The sequence below is a fragment of the Haemorhous mexicanus genome, chromosome 19 (assembly GCF_027477595.1).
Source record: "Haemorhous mexicanus isolate bHaeMex1 chromosome 19, bHaeMex1.pri, whole genome shotgun sequence".
In the NCBI taxonomy this organism is placed as follows: Eukaryota; Metazoa; Chordata; class Aves; order Passeriformes; family Fringillidae; genus Haemorhous; species Haemorhous mexicanus.
Window position 1 is genome coordinate 10,118,707 of NC_082359.1, and position 26,252 is coordinate 10,144,958.

At 52.8% G+C, this 26,252-nt stretch overlaps 2 protein-coding genes across 5 annotated transcripts in view; one reads left to right on the forward strand and one right to left on the reverse strand.

Annotated features, from left to right (window-relative positions):
• Positions 1-1,496: 1,496 nt before the first annotated feature.
• DAO (D-amino acid oxidase) lies at positions 1,497-10,278 on the reverse strand. 3 transcript variants are annotated; one of them, XM_059863548.1, is made up of 11 exons: positions 10,187-10,278; positions 8,367-8,620; positions 8,117-8,231; positions 7,711-7,787; positions 7,238-7,303; positions 6,848-6,902; positions 6,310-6,414; positions 5,752-5,834; positions 4,179-4,296; positions 3,545-3,643; positions 1,497-3,213 (listed from the first exon to the last, which is right to left on the reverse strand). In XM_059863548.1, the coding sequence occupies exons 2-11, from the start codon at positions 8,558-8,560 to the stop codon at positions 3,079-3,081; spliced, it is 1,047 nt and encodes a 348-aa protein (XP_059719531.1). In that variant the 5' UTR covers positions 8,561-8,620; positions 10,187-10,278; the 3' UTR covers positions 1,497-3,078. The 3 variants fall into 3 exon arrangements, 2 of the variants coding, with proteins under 2 accessions (XP_059719531.1, XP_059719532.1); XR_009488829.1 differs by having other exon boundaries at positions 3,079-3,213; positions 4,179-4,349; XM_059863549.1 differs by lacking the exon at positions 1,497-3,213 and having other exon boundaries at positions 3,493-3,643; positions 4,179-4,349.
• An 878-nt stretch (positions 10,279-11,156) lies between these two features.
• SSH1 (slingshot protein phosphatase 1) overlaps positions 11,157-26,252 on the forward strand; it is a 33,988-nt gene continuing 18,892 nt past the window's right edge. Inside the window, exons 1-2 of one of the 2 annotated variants that reach the window (XM_059863296.1) lie at positions 11,157-11,266; positions 15,701-15,741. In XM_059863296.1, coding sequence (XP_059719279.1) covers positions 11,201-11,266; positions 15,701-15,741 — 107 coding nt within the window. In that variant the 5' untranslated portion in view covers positions 11,157-11,200. Of the gene's footprint in view, positions 11,267-15,700; positions 15,742-25,809; positions 26,049-26,252 lie in introns of those variants that run through there. The other variant, XM_059863297.1, reaches the window with a different exon arrangement.

The following is a 26,252-nucleotide window of genomic DNA, read 5'->3' on the forward strand; positions in this document are numbered from 1 at the left end:
AGTCACAGGACTCCTGCTCCCATTGTAAGTGACCTCAATACAGCAAAATATTGTGGATGCTGCATCCCTGGAAGCGTTCCAGGCAAGGTTGGACAGGGCTTGGAGCAACCTGGGATAGGGGAAGTTGTCCCTGCCCATGGCAGGGGTGGGACTGGATGAGCTTCACGAACCCTTCTCACCCAAACCATTCTGGGATTCTATAATTTTTTAAATTCTCTTAAATATTTAATTGATTTTCATATTTAATTCAGTTTGGACACTAAACCCCAGCTAGTTTGGCCTCTTCCCTGGATGTGCTGGCATCAGGTGGCTGCACATGTGTCTGGACTTTGGGGCAGGGAGGGTTCCTTCTACTCATTTCCATTTCAATAGAAACCCTTCATTTCCCTATCACTTTTCTAAACCATAATTAAGTGCCCAACCCTATTTTCCTCTACCCTGTCACTGATATTCTTATTTTGATGCCCAATAATTTACAGGCAGGAGGTGGTTGAAGGATGAGTCAAAATGACTAAGGATTTGCAGCTCCTCTCATGCTTATGCAGGGTGTTCTCATCCCAGAGTGCTTCCATCTTCCTTCTCCCAGCCTGGGCTGCAGAGCCTCCTTCCTGGGAATGGAATTACTTGGGAACTAGAGGGGTTTGTGTGGCTGAAGCTATGTTGGGGGGAATATTCTTTCATCTGTGGTAAGTTTTTGGCATCCTCAGGCATTTCTAAAGCTCATCCTTAGGATCATGGAATATCCTGAGCTGGAAGGGACCACAGGGATCATCATCCAGTTCAACTCCTGGCCCTGCACAGACTCCCCAACAATCCCACCCTGTGCATCCCTGGGAGTGGTGTCCAAACACTCTTTGAGCTGTGGCTGGAGTTTTCCCAAATGCCAGAGCTGCTGTTTGCTGACTTCCCTGATACTTGATGTGCTTCCAGCTTTGTTCTGGGTCACAGGAGATCCTTGTGGAGAACTGGGAGTTTCTTAAATGTGCTGACACTGGACATGGGAGGTGGTGCTTTGTGTGTGTCAGAGGACATGCAGGAATTGTCCAGACCCCATTCCCTGACTCCCTGGCCTCAAAATGAATTTCAATCCCTCAGTGGGGAATTTGCCCAAGGAAGCTGTGGCTGCCCCATCCCTGGAAGTGTCCAAGGCCAGGTTGGAGGGGGCTTGGACAAACCTGGGATAGTGGAAGGTATCCCTGTCCTGGACTGGATGATCTTCAAGGTCCCTTCCCATCCAAATCCACGATTCTGTGATTTCTGTGAGTTCTTCATGCCCTGGGGAGTGTCAGCAACCACAGATCTTCACAGGATGATATTCCAGGTTTCCTGGTCTGCTTGGAATCTGGACTGATGACTCCTACTCCTCTAGGATGAAATATTTAGGAAAAATGTGTGTGGAGACATGGAATGATGATCTCCTGGGACATTACTGTGGAATCAGCATTTGAGGCCCTTCCTGTGCCATCACTAAGAGGAAGAACCATCATGCACAAGAGATTTGAACATTCCCTTTATTGGTCACACAGATTAAATTGAGGCCTTTAGAAAATAAACAGAGTTAACCTGCAAATGATATTACAGATCAGCTCATTCCTGTTTGCCAAGAGGCCACGTGAGATCCAGGGCTCCTGGAGGCTCTGAGATCAAAGAATCAGCTGCTTCTTCTCAGGTGTACAATGATTTCCTACACCCCTGTTTGTCCAGTGGAATTTTCCCAAAATCACCAAAGTGGGGCTGGATTTACAGCAGAGAATGAGCTCCTGAATGTCTCATATTTGGAATATGAGTGAAACCAAGGGGCTCCAGTTCCCCTGAATGGCTTTTCCTGAGGTGGGATCACAAACCATTGAGTTCACAATTATTAATCAGCACGGAATTTTCTCCAGCCTTTGTTTTCCTTTGACTGACTTTACCCAGTGATTGCAACATTTCCAGGGAAGCTGGAAATTCTTTGTACAGTCTGGGCATGGCAGTGGCTCCCATTTTCCCCTGCCCAGCTGTGTTTGCTAAGCCCAGCAGGGAGATGCCCACGCTGCTGAGCTATTCCTGGCACACAGAGTCAGCAGGAGAGAGGAGCTGCACCACGGATGAGTAAGGAGCACTTGGCTTATCCACACAGGAGACTGAGCCAGGCTCTGTGCTGGGCTCACAACAGCCTTTGGATCTGAGGCTTCCTCACCATCTGGGAGGGTTTGTAAAGCAGGAAAGACACGTGGCATGGGAAGATCAGCCAGGCTGTATGTTCAGAACAGTGTGTTGGGTCCCCAACAGCATCCCTGATCACCCCAAAAAGTCCTGCTCCTCCTCTGAGAAGCACAACCTTCCCCAAGCCAGGCCCTCTCTCTGAGTTGTGTCCCACAGCTGGGAGGAATGGGAAGCTGAGGGGCCCGTGGGAGTTTTAGGGACAAGAAGAGCTATTTTCTTGTGCTCTCTGCTATATATAGAGTCTGGCAAGCCCACAGGGATGGAACAAGTTGCTTTTGTTGCTAAAACATCGTTTGGAAGGGCCATTTTAGGCAAGTGCTGCTGTCTGGTGCCAGCTACACTAAGCAGGTGCTGTGGCCTGAGCTCTGTCCTGGCAGGAATGTGAGGAAAACTGGAGTGAGCCAGGCACGTGCTCCCAGAGCTGCTGTTACTTCCCTGGGAGCCTCAGAGCTTCTTCCTACTAAGGAGCTTTTGCCTCCTGGGGGGGAGCCTGTAAATCTAATTACACACTGGGTGTTGGAGCAGCCAGCAGAGACCTCAGGTGTCCCCAGCTCCGTTTCAGATCCTGTCCCCTGGTGCAGATGAACTGCAGGACTGTCCAGGGTTCAGCTGAACCCAGCCTGCCCTTTGCAGCCTGATCCCAGACAGCACTTGGTGCACTTTGCCACGGATGATTAGTCCATATTTGAAAGCCCTTCCTGCAGACAGGTTGTGGAGGGAGTGGAGCCATCTGGAAAATGGCAGCAACCTGGAAATGAGACGCTGAGAGCCAGAGCTGGGTCGAGCAGCCCGTGTGTGCATCCCTGTGCTGTTCCCATCCTTCTGCTGTGATTCCTAAGTCACTGTTGTCACGTATTCCAGGGAAGCAGGTGCTCACAAGCGTGGACCTGGGGGGGTGGCCAGCTGCTTCTTCTCCTGCAGGATGGTCCCAAAGAGCCGAGCTGCTGCCATGGCACAGCCCCAGTGGATGGTGATCCCAAAGCCGCCGTGGCCGTAGTTGTGAATCACCTGGGGGAGAAGCACAGAATCCCAGCATGGGCTGGAGGAATCTCAAAGCCCTTCTTGTCCCATCCCCTGCTGTGGGCAGGGACATCTCCTACTAGCCCAGGTTGCTCCAAGCCCTATCCAGCAGATCTCTGAGCACTTCCAGGGATGGGGCAGCCACATCAATCATTTGTTTCAGTATCTCTGACATTTAGCCCTGGGCTCAAAGATTCTCTCGCTGTTGGTGGGAAGAGCAAGAGAGGGATGAGCACAGAAACAGGGCTTGTTTATCACTGCCCCAGGCACAATTAGCACGGTGATTAATTACACTCAGCCCCCGGGGCTGGGCGGGCACCTCTGCCTGGAGGTTCCCGAGGCGGATGCTCTCCCTCTCCAGGCGGACCGAGGGCCGGGCTGGTCTCAGGCCGCTCCACTCCCCGACGATCTTCGCCTTCTGGAAGCAAAAGCACATCAACACTGCACAGCATTCCTTGGAATCCCACCAGCCAAACCTCACAGCACCAGGTGAGCCCTGAGATGAGCAGGGACAGGGGGCTCCCTATCCTGCAGCAGCTCCAGGCAGAACGGTTTGGGATGGCAGTGCCAGCCTGGAGCTGAGGCAAATCCCTGTGCCAAAGCCCATGCCACCTTTCCTGCTAATCCAAGGAATAACAGCTGCACTGGGAGTGGACACAACCCAGCCTCACCCCACACAACCCTTCTCTAAAGGTGTGGGGATAAAGGATTGGAACCTCCCGAAGCTCTGGTTCCACACATGAGTAATTATTATCCCTACAAACCTTGTCTCAGTGCCTGCCCCAGTCTTGCCTGTCCCTCAGCCAGGTGGAAGAGCCCTGGGTGTCCATGATGGACACACAGAAACCCTGACTCATGGAAACACCGAGCTCCTATGGTTTGTCCCAGCATTCATTCCTGCATGCTGAGCCCCCCAGCTCCCTGTGCTCCATGCTGGCAGTCAGGTCACCCACCTGGAGAGCCGGGAGCAGCTGGCAGCAGCTGTCCCAGATGGATTTGTGGTCCTTGGCACTGTTCTCCTCACTCCAGTTTCCGTGCTGGTAAATCCCTCCCAGGACTGTGAACTCGCTCCTGCACCAGGAGCCAAAGGAGACACACGGTGGTGGCTTGTCCCCAGCTGTCCCCTGTGGGACCACCACGTGGAGGGACACTATGTGAGTTTGATGTTGGGTCCTGCTACACCCTGAGCCTGCAAAATATTCCTGTGGGAGAAACTCCCACATGGAGCAGGCAGAGAGAGGAGCCTGCACGTCTGCTCGTGAGCAAGTCACTCATTAAATCCTGTCAGCCCTGCCTTGGCTGGGCAAAGCAGAGAGATAATTCCATCCTTATCAAACAGGTCTGCCCCTGCCTGGCTCAGGAAGAGCTGGAAGGAACAGGATGGCTCTGGAGGGGAGCACCGAGCTTGGTGCTGCTGCTGCCTCAAAATCCTGTGGATTAACAGAGGACAAGAGGCAGGTTAAGGCTGAGGGGGGCCTGGAGGGGTGTCTATGGCTGGACCCTTCCAAAACCTTGCTTGATCATTGGGAAGCACAAAAGCAAAAGGAGGGATCTTCCAGGGATGAGCTCTCCAGCAGGGAAAGGGTGCCCTCCCCATGAGAACTGGATCCAGCTCTTCCTTTGGGATCAGCCTGGTGCCCAGCCCTAACAGCTCGAGCTGAAACAAGCACAGGCAGAGGAATTCATCTGGGACTGTGATCAGGAACACTCAGAATATGCTGCATGGGGGCTGTGAGCCTGCAAAGCTCCTGTTTCCATCCTGGCTTACTGCCTAAGCTTGAAATATTAGGACAATAGGAAGTGCCAGAGATGCAGCATTCAAATTCCAGCTTAAAGACCCCTCTCCACTGCCAGAGCAGGGCTGCTGCAGGCCCTTGGGATGAACAGCAGATGGATTTATTTATCCCATGGTGTAGCTCCCTGGGCAGAGCCAGGAGCTGGACTCTATCCTTGTGGTCCCTTCCAGCTCAGGATATTCCATGATAAACCCAATGAGATGCCCCCAGGCTCAGCAGCATCTCAGGGGACAGTGACCCCAGGCTGAGCTTTCCCAGGGAGATTTTGATGAAGAAAAAGAATTCCTGCCTTATTTATATGGGAGCATGGATCAGCAGTGCCTTTCCCCACCCTGAGCTACTGCACCACAGTTTGGTTGACACCGTTGATGATAAAGATGCTACAGATGTGAAAACAAAAGATCTCCCACAAAATATCCACTCCACTGTCAGTGTTTGGCTGTTTGGGGACTTGGCCAGGATGGAGTTTGCCTTGGTGGGATTTGGTCCTTGGAAAAGGACAGGACATGGAAGCACCATGGTGCAGGATCCTCTTTGTGCTGACTGGGAGCTCCCTCGCTTTGCTGCCCACGTCCTTCTGCTCTCCTCCCACAACAGCCAAGTAAAGCACCAGGGATGAAGCCAGGCCTGGCAGAAACAGCAGAAGCCATGTCCCAGACCAAGCTTTGGGGACTCTGACAGAGGAATGTCACTGGTGCCAGCCAGCCCTGCCTTGGCCATCATCACCTACCCCGGGATGACGTAGGGCGAGTTGTAGATCCCGGATTTCAGGTCGTGAGTGATGATGAAATGCTTCACCCATGGGGCCAGCACCTGGGACATGAAGGGGAGAGTCAGAGCTGGAGAGTGGGTGCCAGGCTCAGGGGACAGTGGGAGTGACACAAGGGTCCAGATACGGGACCCTCCCTTAGCTCGGTGTTCCCTGTGCTGGCTTCCCTGGGAAGATGGGAAAACAGGAGTGCAGGTAGGGAGGAGCTTCCTACTCACCTGTGTTTCTCCAAATAATCACCACTTTCCCCCAAAGATTTTGTCATTTTATTATCAGAATTGTGCCTCTGACCTCCCCCAGCCCTCACCCTATGGAGAAACAGGCTGGAGACTGAGGGCATTCCCACAGCTGAACCAGGAATGGGATCTGGTTGGTTCCACATCAGCAGTGTTTGCTGGGAATCAGGACCTGATCCCAGTGTGGATCCAGCCACAAGCCCATGGTTCTCCCCAGAGGGCACAGCCACTCCTCTTGTTATTACTGGGTTTTTGGGAAGCCCCCAGGCCTGCCCCAGCTTACCCTGATGATCTGGCCCCGGCCAGGCTGCAGCTCTGGGTCGGGCTGCAGGTCCCCTGAGCGTATCCCACTGCAGTTTAGCACCACATCCACACCCTGGGAAAACAGCTGAGGAGAGAGGGAGCAGCACACAGGGATGTTGCCACAGAGGCACAACATTCCTGCTTCCAAACAAGCCAAGTGCTCTTTCCAACACTCAGGAAATGGATAAACCATAAGGGCCAGATCCAGGGCACAGCTTCTTCCCCAGCCAGCTCCTGCTGACATCCCATGTGTGCCACCAAGCCATTCCAGGGAAAGCTGCCAATCCAGGCTGGATAAATGCTCTACCCCATCCTCTGTCAGCCATCCCTCAGTACCCAGGACCCTTTATCTTTCCTGGCAGGATTTATTTCCTGGATTTTGGCATAGTCTTGCTGCTGTTCCCTGTCCCATCACTCATGCCAAGGAATATCCCAGAGCAGCACCTGCCTGCTGGATGCTGCTTCTCCACTCTGGGATGGGGCTGTGCCCTCTGCCCTGGCTCTACATCTTCACTCACCTCCTGGAAAGACTCAACTTTCTTATGGAAAAACTTCACTCCCCTCTGCATCAGCCTGGGAAGCAAAAGTTCATTTGTTACTGGCAAATTAAAAGCAAATATTCAATACCAGGACACCTGCTCAGCATTAGAAATTACAGGAATAAAATCAAGCCCCAAATTCTTCCAAAGCCAAAAGCACTTGGATGCAGCTCCAAGTATCCTAATACTTTAATTTTTGTCATGCAAAAAATACACTCCTGGGCTCAGTGTTAATGTGTTACCCCCCTGGGGCAATGAACAGGAATTCCAACGCCTCTTCCCATGGATGCATCTCTGCCCACCCTATCCTGATGTGCAGGATGAAAATCCACACCTGCAGCCAGAGGAGACAGGAGCAGCTGCACTCACCTGTTGGTGAGCCAGGGCAGGTAACTTCTGCCCTCCAGCATCAGCGCCGTGTTGAACCAGCCATGGCTGAAACAGGAGGAGAGGAGGCTGTGAGGACCTGCAGGAGCCTCCTGCCCCAACATTCCTGACAGCCACTGTGGATCTGGGACCCCAGTTCCCCCTGGGACCCTCCTCACATGAGTGCATGATTTTCCCTCCCTTTTTACAGCATAAAACACCTTCTGGTTTTCCTCCCCTATTTTGACATTGAGGTAAGGTGAGGTAAGAGAGGAGCTGGAATGGTTTCTGTGCTGGGTTGCTGCTTTTTTGGCCATTTGAGCTGTCTCCTACTTATTTGAAGGGAAGCAGTTTTAAAGAAGTGAGGACATTTCTACACCTGCAGTTCCTTGTCCCACAGCCTCATGCCAGGGCTGTATTCAGGAGGTATCCAGGACTGTCCTACCTGAGTCTCCAAAAAAAAACCTGAAAAATACCTGTAACCAGGGAAGAGTTCAAGCTCTTTTGGTGTCAAGTTCCTGAATCCCAGGACAATGTTCTTCCAGGATGGGTCCTGAAGAGAAAGAGCTGAGATCATTCATGAGCCGGGATCACCGTGGGACAGGAGCCGTGGGGGGATCATGGGGCACACCCCATGGGACAGTCCATCCCAGGGAGACACAGCTGGATGTGCAGCTGCCAGCACAGCTGGAGAAGCTCTGTCACTCCCACTCTCCTATTGGATCTCACACCAATATTGCCTCGGGAGCACAGAAAACACCATGTCCCAAGGCAAATTTGGAAATATTGGGAAGCACTGGCTGGAAGAAGCGCAGCCCCACCCACAGCCGGCAGCTGCTGAGCTGTAACCCTTCCCAGCCCCGGCTGGGACCTGCTCCTTACCGGCGCCGGCTCCGTGAACAGGTTGTAGCCAGAAATGAGGAAAAGTCCCATTTCCTTGGCTGCTGGGGAGTGCAGCTGCCCGAGGAGGTAATCGAACGTCTCTTTATTCCAAAGCCTGGGATGAGAATGGGACAATGGTGACTCTGCCAGCCCCATGGAGCTGTGCCAGGGCAGCTCATGGCACACAGGGAGAGGGACAGGCACCATCCTCCTCCTCCTCCTCCTCCTCCTCCTCCTCCTGCTGCCTTACGTCTCCTGCAGGTTGCCGTGGTCACTCACGTAGGGCTGCCACAGCCCGGCCGCCCCGTCGCTGGTGGTGTTGGGGGTGAAGTGGTCAGCGTAGACCTCCAGCTCCAGGGAAGGCAGCAGGCTCTGGAACTGCTCCTGGATGCACAGGGCGCTGGAGAGCCCGATCACCCCGGCCCCGATGATGGCTACACGCATGGCTCCGGCTCTTGCGGGGGATCAGGGCTCCGAGGGCAGGGCTGGGGCTTGCTGGACAAGCTGGGGACACCACGGGGGAACTTCAGCTCCTGCAGGAGCTCAGCTCCACTGCCAGAGCAGCAGGGAAGGGCTGAGTCCTCATGGTGCATCTGCGTGCTTTTCTTGTAAAGCCTCCCAGCCCTCCTCAAGCTCTGGTCCAGGAATCATGGGTGGGGGGTTGTGGTTCCTCCCAGTGGCCTGGGAATGTGCCTCCACCCCTGGCTGTGCCAGCAGAAAAGCTGCAGCTCGGCTGGCACGGCTGCACTGCTCACCTGGCACAAGGAGCTCCGGGTGTGTCCTGCCCTAGGGATCCTCCTCTGTCCCACCTGCCACAGGCTGAGCAATCAGGAAGATGCTGGAGCACCCTCCACAGCTCCATCTCCCAAGGGACACTGTGAACCCTCCACTCCCAGTGACCCAACCCTGCTCTGAGCAGTTCACACTCCTTCACACTGGCATGGGCTGGAGGCACGAGGTGGGCACAGATGAAAAAGATGGGAAGCAGCAGGGGTTTCCCAGGAAGCAGTTCCAGCTGTGATGAGTGCAAGGTTAGATCTTTACACCACTGCCATCCACAGGGCTGCACATGAGGATGGCTGTGCCACCACCCCAAACCCTTCCAGGCACAGCTGGGAGGATGGCTGTGGGTAAATTCTGGCTGCAAATCTCAGAATCCCAGAATTCACAGAATCACAGGGTTGGAAGAGACCTTCAAGACCATCAAATCCAACCCAGCCCCAACACCTCAACTAAACCCTGGCACCCAGTGCCACATCCAGGCTGTGTTAAACACACCCAGGGATGGTGACTCCACCATCTCCCTGAGCAGCCATTTCAGAACTTTATCACTCTTTCCATAAAAAACTTTTTCCTGATATCCAACCTGTATTTCCCTTGGCACAGCTGAAGACTGTGCCCTCTGGTTCTGTCAGTGCTGCCTGGAGAAAGAGCCCAGCCCCAGCTGAGCACAAGCACCTTTCAGGAGCTGTGCAGAGTGATAAGGTCACTCCTGAGCCTCCTTTTCTCCAGGCTAAACACCCCAGCTCCCTCAGTCCTTCCTCACAGGGCTTGTGTTCCAGGCCCCTCACCAGCCCTGTTGCCCTCCTCTGGACACTCTCCAGAGCCTCAATGTCCTTCCCAAACCGAGGGGCCCGGACTGGACACAGCTGCAGCCCCTCTCCATCCTCTGGTTCCCTGCTGACAGTGCTTTCCTGCCTTGGAAAAGCCCTGAGGCCACTGCCCGTGCAAGGGAGTGGGCAAAAACCAGTTTGGGGAAGGGCTGGGGGTGCAGAGCCTCAGCTGTTTCAGGGAGCAGGAATAAATTCCAGCCTACAGGTTTTTTTTGGACAAGGTGAAGTCCAGCATCTCTGCTGTGACAACAGGGGGATGACATTTGCCAGGATGGAGGGATGAGTCATTGGAACAGCACAGTGGGAGCTGCTTCCCATCTGCCATGGTTTTATAACCCTCAGAAACCCGGGTCACCTCCTCCACCAGGGACAGGGACTCGCCCCAGCTGCCCCTGCAGCACCAGCTGAGGAGGATCTGCCAAAAAATAATGGGAATACACATTTCCCACCAGTTTACCTGTGGAGTGTGAGGTCCCCGGAGCAGCCAGTGTCCAGAGGCTTCAGAGTCAGAGTTGTTCCAGCTCAGCAGGGCAAGGTCTGAGTGTCCAGGGCAGCAGGGCCAAAGTCTGCTCTCGCTCTGGGAGGTGGAGTTCCCACGTGATGCCACTGGCAGGAGGCCCCAGAGTCTTGGAAAACGGGGTCACCACCATCGGTGGCAAAGTGCCACCCCTGCCTCTTGTCTCCATGGTGACCACTGGCAGACCAGGACACAGGGATGTGTTTATGGGTATGGTCCTGGAGGTCTTTTCCAACAGCAGTGATTCTATGACTTCCCAGGGTCTGGATTTGCAGAATCCCTTAGATTGGGAAAGACGACTGAGGTCAGTCTTTGACTGATCACCATCTTGTCAACTAATGTCACATCCAGTTGCTTCTTGAACACAAGATTCCTGTGGGATCTGAAAAATTTAATGCTTCTGGCTCAGTTTTCAAGTAGGAAGAGAAGCTGAGGGCATCGGGATTGTTCAGCCTGGAAAAGAGAAGGCATCAGAAGGACCTAATTGTGGCCTTGCAGTACCTGAAGGCAGCCTGATGGAAAAATGGAGAATGACTATTTTCAAGGGCCTGGAGTGACAGGACAAGGGGGAATGGCTTCCCACTGCCAGAGGGCAGGGTTAGATGGGATATTGGGAGGAAATTCCTCCCTGCGAGGCTGGGCAGGCCCTGGCACAGGCTGCCCAGAGAAGCTGTGGCAGTGGATGTGTCCCAGGCCAGGTCGGACGGGATTTGGAGCAACCTGGGACAGTGGAAGGTGTCCCTGCCATGGAATGGGATATTGGGGTGGGACGGGGTGGGATGGGCCGGGAAGCCCCGCCCACCACACCAGGCCCCGCCCATACAGCGAGCGAACCGCGCCCTCACAGCAAAGCCACTCCCCTTTCAGGCCCCGCCCTTTCCCTCACAGGCCCCGCCCCAGCCCCGCCCCTTCCCGGCGTGAGGGGGAGGCGGCCGCAGCCCCGCAGCTGCAGCCATGGCGCTGGTCACCCTGCAGCGCTCGCCGACCCCCAGCGCCGCCTCCTCGGCCAGCACGAGCGAGGTGAGCGGGGACGGGATGGGCAGGGACGGGGAGAGAAGGGGAGGGTGAGCCCCGGGAGCGGCGGCGGCGGATGGGGATCGGGGAGGGGCGGGGTGAGGCCCCGCTCGGGGCCAGGCCCCTGCAGCCCCCCCAGCATCCCGTAACCCAGAGCTTCTGGCTCCATCACCCTCACAGCCCAAGGTTCCTCATGGTCCCGGCCTCACGGCTTTGGCCCTTCACAGTTTTCCCCCTCCAGCCCCTGGTTCCACCCCCTCGCGGCCCCTTGGCCCTCCACAGCCACTTGTTCCCTGTCTTCATCCCCCCGCTGTCCCCATGGCCTGACTTCCGACAGCCCCCTGGCACCAGCTCAGCCCTCACAGTCTCCCCAGGCCCTGGTTTCATGCCCTTCATAGGCCCTGGTCCCTCATGGCTCCCAGCCCTACAGCCCCCTGCTCCCCCATAGCCACTTTTCCCCAGCCTTCCTCCCCTTACAGCTCCCATGGCCCCCCTTCCTCCCCTCACAACCCCCACCAGTCCCCGGCCCAGCTCAGCCTCTCACAGCCCCCACCATCCCAGTTCCCTTTCATAGTCCCCAGTGCTGCCCAGGGTTAGATGGGACATTGGGATGCTTTTGATGCTGCCAGGCTGAGCCAGGCCTGGCTCTGTCCTGCCATCCCCCCATTCCCCTGTGGCTGTCCCCCATTCCAGCCCTCAGCTGGCAGGGAGCCTGAGCTCCCTAAACCCTAGGGCAGCCTGCTTCACTTCTCTCTTGCCAGGTAAATCTCTGGGCAGAGTGCTGGGCCTGTCTTCATGGAGCAGTTGTGCTGGCCCTCGTCCCTGCTTGGCATCCCAGAGCTGCCACCACCTCCTGTCCCAGGGATGCTGTGCTTTGCCCTGTGTTAGCCCTCTGTCCATGGCACCGCCTTTCCCTGCTGCAGCTCCTGCCCCTCAGGGAGCTCACACCAGCCCTTCCCCAAGGTGACCATTGTCACTTCTCCAGGAGCAGCTTCCATTCTGTTCCACCCCATACCTGTGCCACTCCTCACACCTCCACCATGCTGCTGCCCTCTCCTTCCCCCAGCTCTGCTGCTCCAGGACCTGGACTTGCCACTTCACCTGCACCATGGTGCCATCCGTGTCCTGCTGGCCTGGCACTCTGCCTGTACCAGTTCTGCTGCACACCTCCTCCACTCCTGTGCCCCAGAAATGCCCTCTCCTACATCTGCCCAGCCTTGGGCTTCTGCTTCCCCCACAGAGCTCCCATGTGCCATCCAAACACAGCTGCACCTCCAGTTTCTCTTTTTTCTCACCTTTTTCCCTCCTAACCCATCTCCTTTGTGACCCTTAAAGACAGGCCTGCTGTTTCCCTGCACATCCTCCCCGTGCATCCCTCTCTCCCCACCTTTCCTTTGATGTTCACTGCCCTTGGCTTCGCTCTGTCCCCACTCCTGCCAGGTAAACAATCCTATTTGTCACCTGTCAGGTCCCTGTGACTCCCCCGATTAGCTGGGCTGAGGGGGGAGCAGGAGGGGGGAGCCACAAAGCTCCCAGGTTCTCCCTGGCTCCAGGGGCTGCAGGGGGTCCCTGGCTGCAGGGACCCAGTTTGGGCCATGCTGTGCACACTGAGGAGCTTGGAGATGTGAGGTGCACTTTTGAAGGAGTTTTCAGAAGGAATTTTGTGGGATCTGGTTTATACAGTGTCTTAAACAAGACCTAGTGGCCTCCCAATCCAGAGAGATGAAAATGAGCTGTAACCCCGGAGCAGGCAGTGGAATTAGACTGGATTTAACTGGTGCAGGTGGGAGAGGAGTCAAGCAGGCCTTGCCATGTACATCTGTCTTAGGCATTGCTTTGTGGCAGAGCTGCTGCTAGTGATTGTATTTTCTCTTGGGGGACCATACAATTCTCCTTTTTCCTCCCCAAAACTGCTGCTCCAAATTTGCCACCAGGTGTTGTCCGTGCCAGGGCACTTCTGCAGCACCCACAGCTCAGCTGTGCTGCAGTGGCTCCCAAAGGAAGACATTGAGTCCTGTTAGAATGGTCTCTTCTGCCATGAAATACCATAAGATTTCCCGATTTTTTTCCAGGTTCAGCATGTTGTTTTTTGCAAAGTTAATGTAAAGAAAGATCCTATCAAAAACTGCCAGCTTGGTCCTGTTCTTTTAGGATCTTTCTTGCAAGGAAGATCAGGGCTCTTTGGGGCTTTTAGCAGAATAATTACTAGAAGATATTTTAGTTGGAAATGATGACCACATGTCCTTGCTAATTGTGACTGTGCTACTGTGGCCTCTCCTAACTCAGGAGCCCAAAGGAATTTATAAATGGATGCTGCTGCCTTGACATAGTGAGCCATAAATTCTTAGGTGAGAGTGGTTCACACACACTTGCAAACTTGCATTGCTTGTGCATCTCCCTTCCACACACCTCCCACTCCCTGTGGTCCTTCAGAGTGGCCACACTCAGCACAGTCCCCAGGGAGGGACAGGCAGTGGCTGGTGGGGTCTGGCCATGGTGGGACGAGCAGCTGCAGCTCCAGAGCATCACCACAGTGTGTGGTGCACCCCAAACCCTGCCAGCTCCCGGGGGTGCTCTGATCAGGACAGGCCAGGTGGGCTCAGCGTGGCAGCCTTGCTGCTGCCTTCCTTTGGTTTTCCTGCAGTTTTTAGTAGAAAATACAGGGAAAGTCAGCTTTGGGAACAGCTCAGCTCCTGCAGGAGAGGAGCCCACAGCAGCTCCAGGCCCAGCCCTGCTGCTGAGCCCCAGCTGACGACATCCAAGAGTCGTCATCCTCACAGTCACATTTGTTTAAAAAGGAAAAAAGTTTTTCTCCCCTTTGTTGCTATGTGACAGCCCCAAACAAACAGGAGAGTGACCCTGCAAAGGTCCCAAACCTGCCAGACCTCCAGACCTTCCCAGGGCTGGGGGATCTGCCAGTGGGGGCACTGGAACTTGGGGTGCTCTGGGGCCCTGCCTGCAGCCCAGCTCTGCACTGTAAACAGACTAAAAATAGCCATGGTATGCTCCTCACCCTCTGCTGGGTCAGTCAGGACAGCCTTGTGCATCTCCCTTCCTCCAAATGGCCACAGTTCCAATATCCGGCCTCTGCTGTTGTATTTGCAGGATTTTTTTCCCCGGCTTTACTTGGTTCTCACAGATTGTCAGCAGAGCAGCTTCTGTGCCCTCCAGCCTCCCAAATCCTAACTTGAGAGGATGGGGAGCAATCCAGGTCCCCTCATCCCTCCAAAGCTCCAGTGTTGAACATTTGAAGTGATGCAGTTTGCTAATTTTTAACTCGTACAAAACCAACTGGAAACAAGTAACTCTTACAGGGACCTTTATTTGAATCCTTTATTTATGGGTTCTGAACAATGCTGTAGGAAATACCAGGATGTTCCCCAAGTGTCAGCACTGATGGAGCCTGATTCCTGCAAGGCTTGTGTCCCTCCAGCTTTATCAGGATCAAGTGTGTTGTGAGTGTGAAGGATTTCATGTAAGGTCCCTGCTTTGCTTTTTGGGCCCAAATCTTCTCCCAGCACAGCCCTGTTCTCCAGGGGATGCTCCCAGCCCTTTCTCCTCTGCACTCACACAGGACCAAAGCAGAACTATATCAGAGCCTGTTGTTTTGGTTTCTTTTTTTTTTTTTTTGTCAGCTCTGGATTCAATTAGCCCCAACTCTGCTTTTCTCTAATAAGGAATTTTGTCTAGAAGCTACTAGGGAAGTTGAAGGGGATGACTGGAAAACGTGATTCTGTGAAAATGCTTGGGTTTGGAAAGCAGGCTGAGGTCACACTTCCCTTTTGAGGAGACTCAATATAAGTGTAGTGTCACCTGAGCGGCCAGATTTGCTTCCAGAGGAACTTTCCCCAAGTGCCTGGTGCAAAAGTGCCCATTTTAATCCACGCCTGCCACCAAAGCAGTGTGTTCCCCTGGAAGGCAGCAGGCAGAGGACATGCATTGTCCCAGCCTGGGGACACGTGTGCCAGCACCAGGTGGAGATGGCCTCCTTGTCCTGCCAGTGGGATCCCTGGAGCTGCACATCAGGTGCTATAGCTGGGACAGTCCCAGGGAGCACTTTTGGCTGTGTCCTTGTGCTTGGGACATCCCGAATGCCAGTTATTTGTGGCAGCCAGCTGCTGCCCTCACGTGTGTGCGCGGTGGCAGCGAGGTGTGCGCCCGGTGACGTCGGGGCTGGCGCTCTTCAAAGCGCTCTGCGCTCCAGGACCAGCTTGCAGGATTAGGGCCTAATAGCTTTAAAATCCCCGTGAGCCCCTTTGTCACCCGGCGCCGGGTGCTGGTGCCATACAGGACTAGGGAGTGTCATTTATCCCTGGCCCCTGGAGGAAAAACCCCGTGGAAAACAGCTCCTCACACCCTGTTGGTGCAGGGATTTTATTTAAGGATGTCATGTGCAAACAACCAACATGTAACTCTCTTGTATCTTTTTCCCCCCCTCAGGCGGAGGTCGGCAGTGATGAAGAGCGTAGACTAAATGTGAGGTAAGCTGAACTTTTGGGCTCTCAGTTTGCCCTGTTGTTAATTGTCTGCCAAGCATCCGAGTCCTGATCCCACAGAGGTCCCCTTGCCTGGAGGGGATGGTGTTGTCTGCAGAGAGCTGAACCTGGTGATGCTCTTTCCCTCATCAGTTTTAAGATGAGCGTTGAATGAGATGAAAGAATAAAAGAGAGTTTGTGATCCTTTTTCCACTCCTGAGAAGACACTGGAAAATTACTGGTTAGCTCTGGCCACAGCACTTTAGTGTTATCACAGCATCTCTGGTTCTGCTGCTGCTCCCTGAGGCTGGGGCACTACTCAGGAAGAGGCTCTGCTCCCAGGGTGGGGAGAGGAGAACTCTGCTCATTCCTGGCTATTATCTACCAGGAATTTGCCTCCTTGGCGTTGTGCAGAGCCACTGTGTTCATGTGAGGGTAAGAAAGGGCTGAGCTGTCCTGCCAGAGAAGAGAGAGGCTCCTCTTGCTGACACTGTGCAGATCTAAAGTGGTGACACAAGCTCATGTGCCGGGGCCCTGGATAATGGGCTCTGAGTAATGCTGTGGATGGCTCACTCTAAGCCTGGCTCTTGCAGGCAGCTCTTACCCTCTAACCTGTAAACCACAGCCCAGGGGAGCAGTGTAAAGGCACAGCAATGGTTCAGCACTCAGTCTCTTCTCCCCATCCCTCCTTCCTCCTTTCCTTATCCTGGCTTCAGGAAAAGCAGAGCTGCTCAGGCTGTGTTTGCCCTGCAAGTGAAGTCAGAGACCAGAAAGCAGGGCTGCTCGTGGACAGAGAAGGAAATTGTCGGACTTTTTTGTTTCTGAGTTCTGGGATTGTGTCTCCTGGCTGCAGCCTGCCTGGGAGGCCATGAATTCCATGGCTGTCCTGTCTGCACACACATGAGTTGCAGACAGAAGTGCTGTGTGTGTGCTCTGTGTGCTCTCCTGTGTGTATGGGCATTTCATGGCTGTCTGTAATGCCATTTGAGAGCTGACTGTGTGGGGAATGGATTTTGTGTTAATGAAATCAAAATTCAGGGTTCCTTGTTCTGCTCCTTGTACAATGCAAGGCCCCAGCAGGAACCTGCTGAAGCCATGAACAGCCACAGAACCCTAATTCTTGTGCTTTTCCCCATGTGGTATTAAACAGTTACATCTAGCCAAGCAGGATGGCAGCCTCCTCTTTTGTGTATACAGTTCTGTGCTGAAAGAGAAAATACAGCTTTATCCTCTTCACTGTAAATGTTGTCAGTGTACAAACAAATCCTGGTGAGACACTTTGGTCTGTCTGGCCTCTTTGCAAGCTGTTCATATGCATCCACCACTGACCAGAGCCACCAGGAGTATAGATGCACTTAGACCAGGCTTAAAGGCTGATGCTTTTCTCCTGGCTGTTGAAAAATGCTGCAGCACTGACGTTGGACACTGAGATCCCATGAGCTTCCTCTGTCCTTCAGTCTCCTGGGGCTGCTCTTCCGTATACGATTGTCAGGATAAGAATCTGGTAATTAAATAGCCAGACAGAGCTCAAGAATCAGATGGCTCTCATGCACAGCCTCTGCTGTCCTCAGGGGGAAACACTGCCAAGAGCTGCAGGAAATATGCAGGCATAACTCAGAGGATGAATGGAGCTCCTGTTGGTTTGGTGGGTTGATCCTGTCCCCTTCCCACTGGCTGCTGTACCCTTCCCTGCTCTGGTTCGAGCTGCTGAGACTCTGCCCGGTGCCCAGGGGGTGGCAGAGTTGTTCAACTTCATTGTGCTGCTTCTCCTCTGAAAAATCCCTGCAGGATGGCCTGTGCTGGTGTTTGTGCCTCCTTCAATCCTGGTCTAGCCTTGGTGACAGCTGGGCTTTGTCACACATGCCCTGAGCACGGGGGTCAGTAGTCCAGCCCCTGGCTCTGCAGACATTGGAGATCTAAGGGTGAAGGGAAAGGAAGGATTGTTGGAAACATGTCCCAGCGTGCTGCCAGCTCAAGCTGTGTTTCATCAATACAGGATGGCTGTGCTAGTACACATTTATGACATAATGTATTCATCTGCCTGGTGAACAATTATTTTTGTTCATTCCAAAACATGCTGGGATTTTCATTTGAGGTTGCATAGTTGGATCTGGTTCCATGAGCCATCTGATTGTTTTCTTGGAGGAGCTGGTCTCTATCATGGTTTTGCACCCAGCCATGTCTTGCTGCTCCCTGGTCATCCTTCCTTATGGTTTCTGTCATTCCAAACTGCTTTTCTTTCTCCCTGGAACAGCTTCTACCCCAGAACAGACCAAGGGGACATGCTCTAGGTTCAAAGATATTGCTGCTATCTGCATTTTCTTAGACATTAATCTGCTTTAAGTCATTTTGTTCTCTGTTACCAAAAATTTTGTGGAAGTTTCGACAATATAACATCCACACTGCTCCCAGCAGGCAGCCAGGAGTTTGTTTGCTCCCTGAGGGTAAAGACTCAGAGCAGTAGGAAAAATAAGGGATCTGAGAGCCCTTTTGGGCTCAGTGGAGCCAGAAGCTGCACGTCTGAGCTGTGTTATCAGTGTCTGCTCAAACCTTCCCTCCTGGATAACCGTCAGGGAGATGCTGTGGCTTGATCCCTTTTTTCCCCTACTGGTGCAGTGCACCCACAGCTCACCCAAATCTTTGTAAAACTGCTGTCAGGGCTAGGCCAAGCTCATGGGAGGATGTGTTAGCCTAGACTTAAGCACAGCCTTGAGTTCTCTGAGATCGAGTTCCGTTTGAGCCTCGTGCGTGCGGTGCCTGTGGCCTTATCTCAGCCCCAGATCCTGCTGCTCCGGCTCCGAGCAAACTCTGAGGAGATGCTATCAAGGAGGAGGCAGAGCAGAGCCCAGCTCTTTCCCAGCTGCCTGCTCTGGCACAGGGCTGGATGTGCAGTTTTTCCTTTTTGGTGTGACCCAGTTGATTCTCACTCCTGGCCGTGTGCTGGCTCTGTCACAGCGAGGCAGAGGAGATGTACAACCCAAATAGCTCTGTGAGTGTTGGCTGATTCTCAGATGTGGTTGGCAAATACAGCAAGATAATCACTGGTTTTAATTACAAATATAAATAGGTTTGTTTAGCCAGTCATCTGTAATCTTTGCCATTATTGGCTTTTCAGTCACAGCCTGAATGCAGGGCCGGGTGAATGCTTTCAGTCACCTTCTGCAGAGATAGAGGTTGAACCACTGCAGAAGGCCTGGAAGTTAGTTATCTCCAGGCTATGATCAAGCCTGAAGATGGTTGTGGAAAGAATTGTTCTTGTTTGGCTCCTCTAAACCAAATTTTAAGAGCTGGCAAGAGCAGCTGTGGGAGGTAGAGGTTTACAGGGCTGGGCTCATGTACATTTGCAGATCAGTGATCAACAGGAGGAGTCATTGGTGCAGACAAACTCTTAACAGAGCAACTGCAGGTTTAGATTGGATATCAGGGAAATTCCTTCATAGAAGGAGTTGTCAAGCCTTGGAATAGGCTTCCCAGGACAGTGAAGGACTCCTCATCCCTGGAGGAATTGAAAAGCTACATGGATGTGGCACTTGGGGCATTGTTTAGTGGTGGCCTTGGCAGAGCTACAGGAACAGCAGGACTTGATCTTGGAAGTCTTTTCCAACCTAAATAATTCCATGATCATCCCTCTGGCACATACCACAGGACACCATTGTATCTTATATCACATATGTATATATTTTATACACTTGATTTACATTTAATGTCTGTTATATTTTAGTGCACCAAAATGCCCTTTTAACACCTTGATCCTTAATTTCTTTAGGGATTTAGGAGCATGTTTTGCTGGAAGCAGCACTGAGTGAACACCTTGTACCCACAGTTGTGTCCACGGTGCCAGGCAGGCGCTCAGGCAGGGGGAGCACAGGGGCAGCTGCCTTGAGGATTTATTTGTGGGGACAGCAGCTCATTACAGCCTTGACAAGTCCTGCTGGCTGCAGATTGATTGTGTCCCGTGGAGCTGGTGGGAGATCTCGGGGCAGAAGTTGCTGACTTCATGAAGTGTTCAAAACAGGACGCTGAATCACATCCTGGCCGGCGGCAGCATCCTGCCTTAGCGTGCTCCGTACAATGGGGAGGCACCGGCCCAGCCCTCGGCCCTCGGGAGCTCTCAGCCCGGAGGCGTGGCCCTGGATGCTCAGGAAGGTGTAATTAGACCTTTACATTTTGTGGTGGGCTGTGTGTGGATGTTCAAAGGCCACTGAGCTAGGGAAACGTTCACTTATTTGACACTTATTTAAGATCTGGCCTTTCCAGGAAACTGTTGCTGACTTGAAATTGAGCAATATTTCCTTGGATGTAGGTAGAGCAACAGCAGGAGAGCTGCCAATTTAAAGATGTGATGATCAGACTCTTTTGGAATTGTATCTAAATCTTTTTGGGTTTTTTTTTCTTCCATGAAACCTCAGCAGTTTGGCAGATCCCAAACCATGAGGCCCTATTATCAGAGGTGCTGGCTGTGCACTGAGCACTTGTTTCTGTAAAAGGCCAGTGTGGTCACTGTTTATTTAGGTGTTAGAGCTGGGTCAGAACAATATTTTGGTTTCAAATGCCTCTAGATTTTAAATATCTTAATCTTTGATAATTGTCTGCCAAGGTCTGTGAGTCAGGCATTTCTCATACAAATCAGAGCTGTTGCTCTGCCTGGCAAATGGTCCTAAGATGTTTTTGGAATGGGGAATGGACATAACACCTTCCCAGGCCTGGTTTTAGTTCTAATGAAGAGTGTTGAGATTATTTCCTGAGGACACTGATTTTTTTCCCAAACATTTACACATCCCTTTGCAGCATTAAAATTCCTGATGCAGAATCACTTTACCACTGCACAAAAATAAGCCCAGATTCAAACAGATTAGGGTGCACACCACATCCATCAGTTTTTTAGGTTTATCTGGGATCAGGACTCTCCTCTGCAGGGCTTGTCTTCCCTCTCTGAAAATTTTAGTTTCTTGAAGAAATCCTTGCTGCAAGAAGTGCTGGTGAAGGAAACCTTCATATCAGGGACCAAGCCGGCCAGAAATGCGGGGAATGGGACAAAACGTCCCGTTCAGATTTCCCAAAAAGCTGCCAGGTTCCTTGTTTGTTCTGTCTGCCATCCAAATGGTCACATCCAACCGTGTCCAACACTTGCATCCCAGTGGAGACTGCTGCCCATGGCTTGGCATCTCCCTCCCAGCCCTGCAAAACATCCTGACCTCCAGCTGTCTGCTTCCCTCTGCAACACCATCCTGCTTGGAAAAGATGGCTTTGGAGTGGAGGGGGAAAAGAAGGATGGTCCTGGGGTTTTTACAAACACTTTTCCATTGTGAGAGAGCTTTGCCCCTGCCCGGCACTCTCCTGATTTTGGGAATGCTGGCTGTGTACCCTCAGGGGGCTGGGAAGGCAGGCTGCAGTCCAGTCAAACACTCGAGGTGTCAGGGCTGAGCAAGAACTTTTCTCACTCTGCTCTCGCCGCGCGTGATCCGCCTGGATTTATTTTGTTGTGTTTTTCCACATTGCCAATGTGTCAAGTACTCCCTGGTCTCTGCTGCCTTTTTTGGAGCCGTTCTGAAACCTGGCAGCTCAGCTGGTTTTTGGGTTGCTGTGCCACCAAGATTCCCAGCCATGCTTCCGATGCCATTGTCTGTGTCCTGGCTGACCTTCACTCGCACCGCCTGGGAGCTGCTCCCTTAATCCTTCAAGCTGTTATTCACCTTCCTTTTCTTTTCCAGCGGCACCTTTGGAGAGTTTCCACTCGTTTCTCTGGGAGACACTGCTGAGTGGGTGAAGTGGGGTGACTTAATAAAATAGTTCCACGGATTAAAACAATGGGCTGACAGGAGGAATGCAGGAGGATGGGCCCATGTGCTGACAGCTGAGCTGGGGAGGAGGACAGGAGCAGGATCAGCTCCTGCCGGGAGCGCGGGTGGAGGCTCTGCCTCTGGCATGCCCTCCTTGGTGGGCATCATCCCACGTCTCCTTCAGCTCAGGCACTGCTCTGGGGCAGCTCCAGGGCTTGTGGCCTGGGTCCCCCCTTACCTGTGGTCATGGAACAGCAATGGCAGGAGCATGGCAGCACCCAGAACAGTGACTTGTAGGAAAATAGAGGGAGCCAGTGTTTTGGGAATAGCCAGCTTCCCTTATACCACCAGGGAAATCCATGTTGTTGCTGATGCTGGGATCTCTGTGTGTTCCCCAGTGCCAGCTGCTGCTTTCCCAGGCCTTGCCCTCCAAGTCCATGAGTCCAGGTGAGCATGAGCTGCTGTGTGGAGCAGCTCTGCCCAGCCCCCACGGCAGGGTGGGTGGCCCTGGAGTTGGCACAGCAGGCTGGGGACAGTCCAGGGCATGCACTGGGGACACCAGTGCTGGGGGGCTCTGCAGGGTTAATACTCCTTTTTCAAGCAGCTCGTGCAGGCTGAGGTTTGGAGAGGATCTGGCCTGGCCTCCCGAGACAGTGACTGTCACCAAAATGACATCGTGTTTCAGTGGGAATCTCAGAAATGCTCCTTGGGATTCAGGGCGAGTTCCAAGCCCATGGCGTAGCTGGGTGATGCTGGGATCAGCCTCGTGCCTTTTTGAACTCTGCAATTAATGGGATGAGCAGAAAGGATTTCTTCTTCCTTGTGAAACAATCTCTTATTTTATTTGGCTTTTCACCATCCAAGTACTAGGGATTCCTAGAATTTTCTCATTCCTGGCTGTTTGGGAGCAGTTCTGTCAATTTACTTTGCGCAAGTCTGCTGGAATGGGGAATGATCCTGCTAATTTGTTTGTTTCCCTCTTCCTGCCCTTTCTCTTGGAGGGTTTATCCCAGCTGCTCCAGGCTTGTCTGCAGGCACAGCCTGGATCCTGGGGTTGCCCCCAGGGTGGGATACTCAGAGCTGAGCTGGTTCTGCTCTGTGCAGATCTGGATCCGTGCTGATTGCTGCTCCAGCCCAGTGCATCCCAGGAGTGGCTGGAGGGACATCATCAGCAGTCTATTTCTGTTGGGAAATTGGCTTTTGTGGGCTTCATGATTGATTTCATTTTTGTCTTTTTGCCCTTTGTGCCAGAGGAGCATTTGTGTGTGAATGGCCTGCAGTGTCTGCAGCCCTGTCAGCATTCCTGCTGGGCTGTGGCCCACAATCCCCACGCCTCCAAGCCCAACAATGCACACTCACACTCCCCTTGGTCCCTGCTCTGCTGAGAACAGCAAAGCCTGTTGAGTTTTTTGGTCTCCCCAACATCTCACTTCCTTCAGAATAGATGGGAGGGATGTTTGCTCCTGCAGGGAGGCTTTGCAACCATCACCCCCAGCTGGAGCTGCTGCCTGGCCCCTTCCCGGCACAAAGGTGCCCTGGCTGTGTCTGAGGAAGGGGAGATGTTCTTCTTGAAAACCTGCAGCCCACATTTTGCTTTTCTTCTGGGAGTGACTTGTCTTCAGGTCAGGAGGTCTGGGAATGATGACTTTGGGTGTGGAAGTCATGGGTATGGAAAGAACTTTCCTGCCTTGCATTTCTGGTAGTAAAAACACCTCAGTCCAAGTGGTCCTGAGCAGATCTCTGACCTTGCCAGGTGTTCTGGGCTCCTGCAGTCGTGACCACAGGTCATTTTGTCAGCATATCCCAAATCCTACACATGTGCAATAGCACTTTGTTCTCTTGGTTCTAAACCATCTTTGCACGTGCTGGAACTGGGCTTTTCCAGGTGCTGCTCCCTGGGGGGCACACTGCTCCTGTGGCAGCCCTGCTCCATGTGGGGCTGAGCTGGGATGCCTGTGCTGATATTCCCACCTGTGTAAATCCCTTTAATCTTTGTGTGACACGGAGCAAAGGCCACTTGGACACACTTCATTAAGAACAGGAGAAGGGACTTGCTGCTGCTGGAATCCCTGGGGCTGTTCCTGGGGCTGTGCAGTGCCTTGGGAGGGAGCAGCTTTGAAGTCCCTTTTTCCCCTCTGCTGTTTTGTGTTGCTCAGGCCCCTTCCAAAGGCCCCTCTGGTGCTCAGGAAGCGTTATCAGATGTGCCTCTATCAGGCCAGAGCAAGCGGTGCCTCCGCCTTAACCGTCGGCTTTTTTGGGGAGCAGGAGCCACACAGCTGCTCTCAACTCTTCCTGTTTCTCTCCTTTCTCTTTGATGTGCTCCTTCCCAGCTTGGGTTGTGTTGCTGTTGTTGGTGTGGCTGTGGGACAATGCCAGTCCCCTCTGGTCACTGCAGTGTCCTGCCTAAAATCCACCCTCTGGAGTATGGAGGCTCTGGCTGGGCTATGGGAGCATCCAGCAGGGCTGACTCACTCCCTCTCCAGGGCTGGTTTGTGTTCTTTCTCAGTTGCCTCAAGCTTGTTCCAGACCAAGCAGCAAAGGGGGGAAGAAAAAGGGGGAAAAATCAGTTCTCTTCCTTCTTATCAACAGGGCTATAGAAAAGGGAAGTGTGTTCCATTCTGTGGTGCTTGGGAGGCCTGTTTTTCCCTCACCTTATCAGTTTGGAAATGTTTTGAGTAGAAGATGCCATGAAACTCAAAGACCTGGGAGGCCTTACCATGTTTGCCTTTGTAAAATCATGACCAATTTTGAGAGAAGTGAATACTCCTTTTCTTGTGGGGGTTTGGGTTTTTTTTTCTTCCTTAAACACAGACCTGGTTGCAGGAGGCTGCTCACTCACCTCAGGCTTGCTTGGGTCTTCCCAGGAAAAGTGATTTTCTTTCTCCAGACTCTGTCTGTGGATCTCTATTTTGAGATGAGTTCTGTAGCTATAAATGTGTTAATAGAGTGTTTTCCTGTGTCCTGCAAGATCATTATGACTTATGTGAGATTCCCCATTAAAACATGGAACTCAAGCACATGAGGCGTGCAAGGATTCCTCCTGGGACACCTCACAGCTGGAGCCAGGATGGCAAAGCAAACTGCCTGGGGCAAACTGTTGTGGGACTGGCATCTGGCTGCCCAGGAGCATGAGCAGCTCTGTCTCTTTTCCCAAAACCCAGTGTTTTTAAGGGATTGCTTACTGGCATTCCTGGCCCCGGGGGGTGGCAGTTTGTACCGCCGAGAAGGCGCTGCTATTGTATTCTTCAGCGACTCGAAATGGGGTTGATGTGTGTTGCAGCCACGCTCCTCTGGAGCTTTCCCAAAGGGGAAGAAATATTTCCTTTTCAAGTTGAGCAGCACGGAGCCAACGGATGGAGCAACAGCCTCTGGAGCCGGCTCTCAGCAGGGCTGTGGCCATGAGCACCCTGTCCTTGCCAGCCTCTGGGGGCAGGAGGGACTGTCACTGTCTGTACCCTCCTCCTGACACTCCTGGCATTTCCCAGGTGTTGGAAGTGTTGGTTTTTCCCTCTTGTAGGGTAATAATTTCCTGTGTTTGGTAAGTTGAGGTCAATGAGTGGGAGGAGAGCTGATCTGATCTGATTGGAGCATCAGGGTCCTGGCGCTGTGAGTGGGCTCTGTGTTTATTCAAGAGCCTGAAGTGACTCCTTGTAGAGAAGTTTGTGCTGGTCAGGATTCCTGGAAGGGCATCCAGGGATTGGGTGGTTTCTGTGGTGTGTGCCAGTCAAACTGGGTGAAAGCTGGCTGAGAATGCACAGAGAGCTCCTCATTCCCCTGGTCAGGCTGGTGGGACCAGAGTGGCCTTATGGTGCGTGCCTGCAGAAAGAATTTGGGTTTGTAAGAAACAAATATTCAGGGAATTCACACATTCCCCAGCCCCTAACACACAAACACCGAGCACCTGAGGGACTCCTTGTCCAGCAGGAACTCAGGAACTTAGGAATGGCTCTGAAAATCCAACTGGGGAGCTGTACACTGAGGGAAGGACCATTTAAATTTCCTGTATCTGTATTAAAGCATGGCTTTACCTGTTAAGGAATGAACAGGCATCAGTCCATAGGATTCTTTTCCTCTAGTCCTGTCCCTCCCAGGGAATGTGGACTTCCCGCAGCCAGGGGCTGTGTGGGTGCTGATAGGAGCCTCTGGAGCACGAGGGGGGAAGCAAACAAACAAACAAGTCTGGAGGAGGGAAACGATTAGCCGAGCCTCAGCTGGTTGTTTCCCCTCTTGAATGGCTCTCTTTCATCAGGATGTGTTGGGACAAGTGCTTTTTCAAGCCAGGATATCAGTGGAAGACACAGTGTTCCCTAAAAGCCATCCAGTTCCCGGGGAGCATCAGCAGCCGCAATTCCTCTGCTCCGCACAGAAAATACACTTGACCTTTTCTTTGCCTTCTGGTGTTTTTTATGGGTTTACAAGCAAAAGGATGTGAGTTTTCCAGCTGGTTATGAATCTTTGCGATTTCTCTGACTTCTGTCTGACGCTGGGGCCACCACGATGCTGCCGCTGTGCAAAGAAAACCGGCCTGAATTAGTATGTATGAGCCACGGGGTTGTGCTTTGGGGCATCTGTCACCCCTGCCGAGGGGCAGAGGGTGGGGATGTTCTTTAATGCCAGGACTTGGGTGTTCTTTAGAAGTTGGGTTTTTTTTAAAGAAAAAAAAGCTCGGAGTTTTAGTTGTTTACTGGGAATGCAGGATTTAAAAGGGAGTTGTGCCTTGCCTTTCTCACTGAGCTG